At 38.4% G+C, this 7,479-nt stretch overlaps 1 protein-coding gene across 7 annotated transcripts in view; it reads left to right on the top strand.

Annotated features, from left to right (window-relative positions):
- TCF12 (transcription factor 12) overlaps positions 1–7,479 on the top strand; it is a 171,707-nt gene that overhangs the window by 111,839 nt on the left and 52,389 nt on the right. For all 7 annotated transcript variants that reach the window (XM_014944368.1, XM_014944365.1, XM_014944367.1 and 4 more), the window contains 2 exons: positions 2,869–3,004; positions 5,990–6,042. In XM_014944368.1, coding sequence (XP_014799854.1) covers positions 2,869–3,004; positions 5,990–6,042 — 189 coding nt within the window. The remainder of the gene's footprint in view (positions 1–2,868; positions 3,005–5,989; positions 6,043–7,479) is intronic.

The raw sequence follows: 7,479 nt of genomic DNA, 5'->3' as shown, positions 1-7,479 counted from the left end.
TAAAAAAAGCTAATATAAAGATTTTTTTTTTTTTTTTTTTTTTTTTTTTAAGACTGAGGAACAATTATAAAATTTTAAACAGATGATTCATTTGACTGTGGTAGAATAAGTAGAAGAGGGTTGTGTGTGTTTTGGGGTGTGTCCCCCCTTTTTGTTTTATGATTAATAAAAAATTCCCGCACAAACAAAATATAGATCAGGAAAGTTGTTTCGAGTGTGTTGGAGAGGTTAGGATTTACTGGGCATGTATTATATTACTTATACGCTTACTTTATGTTGTTGTAGTAGCCACGCTGCTTTGAAATGCAGGGTCCAATGAAAATGTCAAGAACTGGAATGCTTAGGACAAAAGCAAGGGTGGCAAATGTCATGAGGTAAAGGTTGGAGGTTAAGTCTGGAAAAGATATAGCCACATGCCTTTTGAAATGACTTGGTAGAAGTCAATTTAAGAGGTTTTACTGGGTGGGTTGGGCATTTTTGTCATCTGGTCTCCCTCCCTCTTAATGAATAGAGGAACAGAGGGACTAAGAACCCTGCCACCCCTTGTTTTGGAGGTGTTTGGGTGGATCCCGGAACATTTCCAAAATTGCTGCCAATGATCAGGAGATGCTGGGGGGAGTGGGGAGGATTGTCCTTAAGGTGAATGGGACGTAGTTCCTAATTGTGTTTGACAGCAGCTCTGGGCGAGCAGGGGCCAGAGCAGACAGCCTCCAGAGGTTCCCTGCCAGCCTCAGCTGTGCTTGGACTCTCTGAGTGGGACACTTTGGTTGCTTGAAATGACGATGACAATGCTTCCTCCCCTTCCCCACAGGCTATGCAAAGAAGTTTTGAAGTTTTCTTTCAGTCCCAGCTATTCTTGGGCTGAGAGTCAAGTCTTGGGCTGAGCAGAACTGGTTTCGTTGCTTCTTTTGGACACAGTGTTGGTTTGGAGGAACTGTTCTTCACAAAATGTTGCCCAAATTTCCTGCACAGTGTCCACCCCTAAAACTCTCATAAATGTTTAGAATAGTATCTTTTCTGAATTTAGGCTTACACTGTGTAAGCCAGACATTCTGATAATCAACGTTTTCTACAAAACAATGAACTCTTAACTGTTTGTCGAAGACAAAATTAGCAAATCTTGAAACAGTCTACAAGCAGATTTCCCCCCCTCACATATTTTCTGTACACTTTGATTAAAGATCACCTCACTCGTAAGGGTGTCTCATTTCAATGTGAGTTTTATATTAACAATTCTAATTTAAAGACTATTGTAAGAATAAGAACGAAGAAATTGAGTTCAGGGGAAACTTTTTATTTTTATGCTTTAATATTTTTAATCATCGTTAACTGTGTGATAGAGTTGTAAGAAATAGTTAACACTTATGGACCCTCCTTTAGTTTGTAACAGAGCGACTCCTTCACATCCCACTCTTTTCAGTTAAAATGCAAAATTTTTCATGTTCAAATTAGTCATTAGATAAGTAAAAGATAGACATTTTGGTAGTGATAAGATGCAAAATCATTTATCTGGAGAAACATGCTTGAGGTTATTGCTTATTTTATGTATAGTCTAATTTTATATGACCTCTGGATTTTCTGCTAATCCCAGTGTATTGCAAGTTAGAAGGGATTTAGTACCTTACTGAGAGCCATGTGGTTAGCCTCACCTTTCACAAGCCAAAACAACCAGCTTGAATAATATAATGTGATCCAAAAAATATATTTGTTTATGAATGCATCATCTGACAATGGAAGTGTTGGCACCATTTGGACGTAGGCAAAACTGAACTGTTGTCCTGCCAGCCGACAGCGTGTGCTACCCCCTCTGTAACGGGAAGACTGCACTAGGTAGTGATCAAGGGTGAAGATACCACATCACTTGTTTCTGAAGGTTGCTAGTTCCATAGTGACCTTAAAACACTGTCTGATTTTGCAAATATTAAAAGCAAAGTGTCTTTTGCGACATATAGCACAGAGTGGACACTGCTGTATGAGGAAAGCTGTGTGCAAGAGCCAGGAGTGAAACGATGGTGAATACAATTTTTTACTGCCTGCAAGTGTTATGTTTTGTGTACAAACAGTTCTGGGGGTTTCACTCCACTTTGGGGATTTTCAGACTTTGGGAATTTGCAGATTAAGACAAGGCTCAGCATAGTATCAACCATGGAAAAACGATGTTCTTGTGAATTGCCAACATTCATTTCAGTTTCACAGAAGAAATCCAAGTAACATGATGCCAAACAATATATAATGCACTTGTTAAGTGCTTAGAAGGTTTTCGTATTTACTGCATGGCAAAGGAACAAAAAGGGTAGGGTTCAACTGCATCGTTGGTTTGAAGTTTTTAAAATGTCATAATTTTTTATGTTCTGTGCATTAATCTAATCTGTTATCTCTTTTGTCCGCGTTTGATTTTTTTTTTTGACAATTATTCCATGTTTTTATGAATGTAATAGAAGTCTGGATTTCTAAGTATGTGCTAAAACCTAATGTCACACTATAAACTCTTAGCAGTTTTTATCAATTATGTTTATATTGTGTAATAGAAGAGGTGTTACACTGCAAACTAAACAAAATATTATGAGTTTTGTTTAGAATTTAAGTATGAATTGATTTTTTTCAGATGCTTTAAACTGAAATGGTTATGTTTTTTTGGAGACTCACAGCCAAACTTGCTCTGCCTTTCTAAATTATGCTATAGTATGTTCTCTGAATACTAGTTTTAAGAAGTCAACATTTTTCTGAACTCTGAAGACCTTCACTGAAAGCCCAGTAAATTTCTATAATGCCAGGAGCAGTATGGGCACTTAATAGTTTGTTAGCCTGGTGTATTAATAGCTGGCTTACTATAGAGCTTAATTTTACTTTTCTCTGTATATTTTGCAGTCTAGTCTGCTTCGGTCAGATATGGGGCTTGGAAGTCCAGGTCAGCTGTCATCCTCGGGAAAACCTGGAACACCCTACTACCCGTTTTCTGGCACAAACCAGCGCCGAAGACCACTTCATGACTCACCAGCTCTTGGTGAGTAACACAGACAGTTTTTAAACTTTTGTTCATGATGCATTTCTGCAGACTTTATTATTTTCTTTGAGAGTTCATTTTATTTACTGGAGATTGGTCTGTACTGTGCAATTCAAATTACAGCACACTGCTATATGAGAGATAAACCGGAGTTATTAACATTTTCTTTGAGATGCTAGTTTGGATTCAACACTGGTCAGTATTGCTTATAAAACAAACAAGAAACTCCAATAAACCCCTTAATTGCAAAAGCAATAATGACAGATGGATAGGAGCTGATGACCAGCTGAGTGCCCTTAACCCATGCCATCATTAACTCCTGGAAATGCCTGACCCTGAGGTCATTACCATTATTTAGAAGGGGAAAGACACAAAGGGGAAACAATTATCCTTTTATATGCTAAAAGTAACTTTATTCAGGGCAATATATAGTTCATTGTAATTGGTTCAACATGCCTTTAAAGGTCTTAGCAATTGGATACTAGTAGTTTATCCTAAAATCAAACTACCTTGCAAAATACACAGGCAGGGTTTTGCTTAAAAATTGTCAGCCTGTGACAATATTAATATTTTATTCTGGAGATACTTAAAGATAAATGGAATTTTCCTACTCGGTTGTAGTCAGTGGTGGTTATATTTCATAGCTCTAAAGACTTTCTGTTGAATTAGGGAATCAAGAATGAGGCAGCTGTTGTGTCATTTCAGCTATAAGACTATCCTGAATAATTGGGTGTGCAAGTTTTAAAAAATTCTTTTTGGTACAAAAAGAGAGACTGTAACCTGATACTCTGGTTTAAAAGTTCTGTAGTTCAATGTTAACATGTTATGTCATTAGGATTACTCCAGTTATATGCTTTTTTTTTTTTAAATGCCCCTCATTATATGTAGCACTTCTATTCCATAATAAAATCTTGTTTGTTAGAATCTTATATCTTAAACCATACTTTAGCCAAAATAAGATTTCATCAAATGCAAGTTGTTTCTTGAAATAACTCTAGTATTAGCTAGAACGGCAAAATCCTTGGGCATTAAAATAGTCCTGAGTATGCTTGAAATTGTTTTTTAAATCTTTAATTATAAAAATATGATTTTGGGACTTTACCTATATATGTATATGTGTATATAACTTTTTAATTTGCTGTCAAGGCAACTGTAATGTAATCTGGGGTTGTCTGTCATTACAAGTATTTTTGTAAGTATTCATGTCCATCAGAATATGAGAATATAAATGCAGAGGTTCTTCCAATCTGTTTCAGAAAAAGAAAGTTCAGCTGAAGCTGTTTGCTACTTGGAAGGGTGTTTGAACTTCAATAGGGAAGAGTTAGATTTTAGGATGATGATGTTTTGGCCCCAGTTGAATCAGTTTGAGCAAGAAGCTGCTATTATTGTACCCTGCTGTGGTTTTGAGTAACGGAGCTGTCAGAGCATGACGTGGGTGCTGGGCAGTGGGGCGCTGACGTGGTTATGGCATGAAGCAGTCATTGAGGGAGGGTGCTAAATGAGATTGTCTATTACTTACTCGAATATGTGATTCAGTTAGTTTATTGTGCAAACTATACAGAGTTCCAGATATTACTAATTTAAACAAAATGAATCTAAGTGAGGTGTTTTTTGAGTGGTGCTCCTATTTATTTTATTTCTTTGAAAGAGAAGCTTAAGGGGCGTAAACCTGTTCAAACTGGTCACGGTGTGATATTCCTCTTTCTGTCGTGGCTACATCTAGGGGACTGTTACCCTGGATGGGGCAGGTGGTGGTTACAAATCTATGGAAATGTTCTTCCAGAAATGCCAGGAAAAGTGCACTTTTATCTCGAGACTTGTTACTAGTGGCTTGAGAAAGTATGCCTGAAATATATCCATTTTTTTTAATAGACTAGTTAAATGTTAAAAAACTGCCGTCTGAGAACTTAAAGTCAAATTATGGCCATTTTAGCCCAAAGAAGGAATTGCCTGACCAGGATTTTAACACTCTCTGTTAAACTTTGCTACTAAAGATCCTTGAAACCAATGAGTGTGTGTTTCCAGGAACATAGAGTGCAGTGTAAATATCTCTTCTAGAAGTCCTTTTATTTTCTTTTTGAACATGCCCTATAGGGACTGATCAGAGTAAAGATATCCAGCAGATATTCTCACCTTATCTCACCTTTATCTTGTCATATCGTATAATAAAATTGTGATTAAATGTTCTGAATGAAAATAGAAAAATAGGAATTCTGGATTTTAATTGAAGACTCAAACAGTCAACTGTAGAACAGGTAATCTTGCCAGAACTCCTCTTCAGAACATCAGTTAACTTCTAATTTGCATACATACTGTTGAGATTCATTTTATTTGCAGCTGACCAAACTGGTTCTGATTCTTGGTTTAGGTGGTAAAATTGCTGGGTGCTTTTATAATGTTACAATAGTTATTGATGGAAGGAAGCAGGTATCATACGTCCAACTTTACTATTACGTGCAAGAGAAGTAATTACGTCATTAGATTTGCTATTTATTTGCAACCTTAGTATAGTCTAAAAGATACAGAAATTTACATCATGTTTATGTTTTTAGAGTATAAATCATACTTGAAAATGTCATAAATTCCTTTTTGATAGTTTTATCTTTACTCTGAAGTGCAGAAAGGTAAACTATTTCTCTCACTAATTAGTCTCATTTTCCTCCTTATCTCTAAGTCTTACTTTGTTTCTTAGCAAGTGTATAGGGGCATCAGTGGTGTTAGTATTCTTAGGAATAATTGCTTTCCTTATGGAAAGAATTGAAAGTAATTATTTAGCAAAGCTTTGCTTTAGAGAAGAACGTTGGTATGTTGCATATTTAAGCATATTCTTGTATTGATGTGAAAGACAAATTTCATTGGCATAGAATAAAAAATACATGAAAGTGGAAAATCCATTGTGGAAAGAAAAACCTGTGTAGTGTAGCTATTTATTCTTTTTCATCTCTAATGTAGATATTTGATGAAACATTGTTTTTCTGTGCGCAGATCCTCTACAGACAAAGAAAGTAAGAAAGGTGCCCCCTGGCTTGCCTTCTTCTGTAAGTACTACCTTTTTTTTACTTATAGTAAACTAATCAAGCTCGAACTGCACTCTCTTCACCTGACATACATACTAATTACTTAACTCTAGCATTAGGAGGGCGATCCGCTGGACATGAACAGCTAGGCTGGGTAATTGGGAGTGGGTCTGGAGGACTAAATCCACATTTGATGCGGAATTTTTAGGTTTCATAGCAGTGATTTGTAGCTTGCTCATATGCTCCTACCCACTTGTCCCTGTCATTTGAATTCCTCTCTTGGGAAGAGAGCTGGGCCAAGAGCTGTCAAAGAAGATCTCCTGTACAGGTCTTTTGATGTTTAATTAGTCATTATGTTGCTGAACAGGAGGACAGACAGAGATTAATAGCTGAGAATCTTAGAAATTTACATTTGTAATAATCCCAGTGGAGCTGAAGACATTAAGATTCGGAGGACATGTACAGCTCAGCTTGCCTCAGTAGGACTGAGGTTATTAATATGCATAAATCACCGAGTCAGATGTTCATTGTGAAGCCCTGGTGGATTTTAAAGCCTTCATTAAGCCTTTCCTAACTTCAGCCTAGCATCAGGAAAGCTTTCAAGCAACTAGTTTGTTGATCCCTCTTTGCTTGAAAATTTATCCTTCGAGAATAAAGGGCTTTGATGAAAAAGGTTGGAAGGGTTTCGGTGGAAAAATCATTAATGGCTGTGATAATCTAATGCTATCGGGGTGTTTTGTGGTATTAAATATGCTTTATTCTTAAAAGGGAGAAAATTGTTTATAAACGAATCTGCATTTGAAAATCCACGGGAAGGGAACAATCCCCAGCGAAGCGCAGGACGGGATGATTCCCCCTGTGTGGAACGGGGGGGCTCGGGGGGGTTTGGGGGGGCTCCGCCGCCTGGCGGGGTCCGGCCCTTTGTTGTGGAAATGGTGCGGGGCTCTGGGCGGGCGCAGGTGCGTGGGCTGGGTCAGAACTCGGGGCTGCTCGGCTGGTAGAACGCGCCGCGCAGGCAATGGGAGTATTGCAGGAGCGAAATGGGTCGGATCTGGTTATTTTGTAGTGAGTCTGAAGTACGGGTGGTGTCTTCTGCTCCTTGCGTCTCCCCCCTTTTCTCCTCCCTCTCTCTCCCTCCCTCCCCCTGCTCACCGTGATACATATATATACATATATATATATACACACACAGAAGCCGGCATCTCAAATCCTGTATTTTCAGCGGTAGGTGCAGATGGAGCCGGGCTAGCGCAGGCTGCCCGGGGCAGCTGTGCTCTGAACCTGCACCTACCTGGGAGCCAGGGCTGCAGCTGCAGGCACTCTGAAAAGCTTTTGCTTGCATAAGCACTTGGGCCCCACTAGAGGCTGAATAGCTGCTTGATAAACAAAATGAACACAATGCCTCAAATCATTATTCCCGAGGCCAGGAATATTCTTCTTCTTCCTTCTCCACCACCC

The sequence above is a fragment of the Calidris pugnax genome, unplaced genomic scaffold, assembly GCF_001431845.1.
Source record: "Calidris pugnax isolate Ruff unplaced genomic scaffold, ASM143184v1 scaffold70, whole genome shotgun sequence".
NCBI lineage: Eukaryota > Metazoa > Chordata > Aves > Charadriiformes > Scolopacidae > Calidris > Calidris pugnax.
This window is presented reverse-complemented; position numbering and strand designations above follow the sequence as displayed.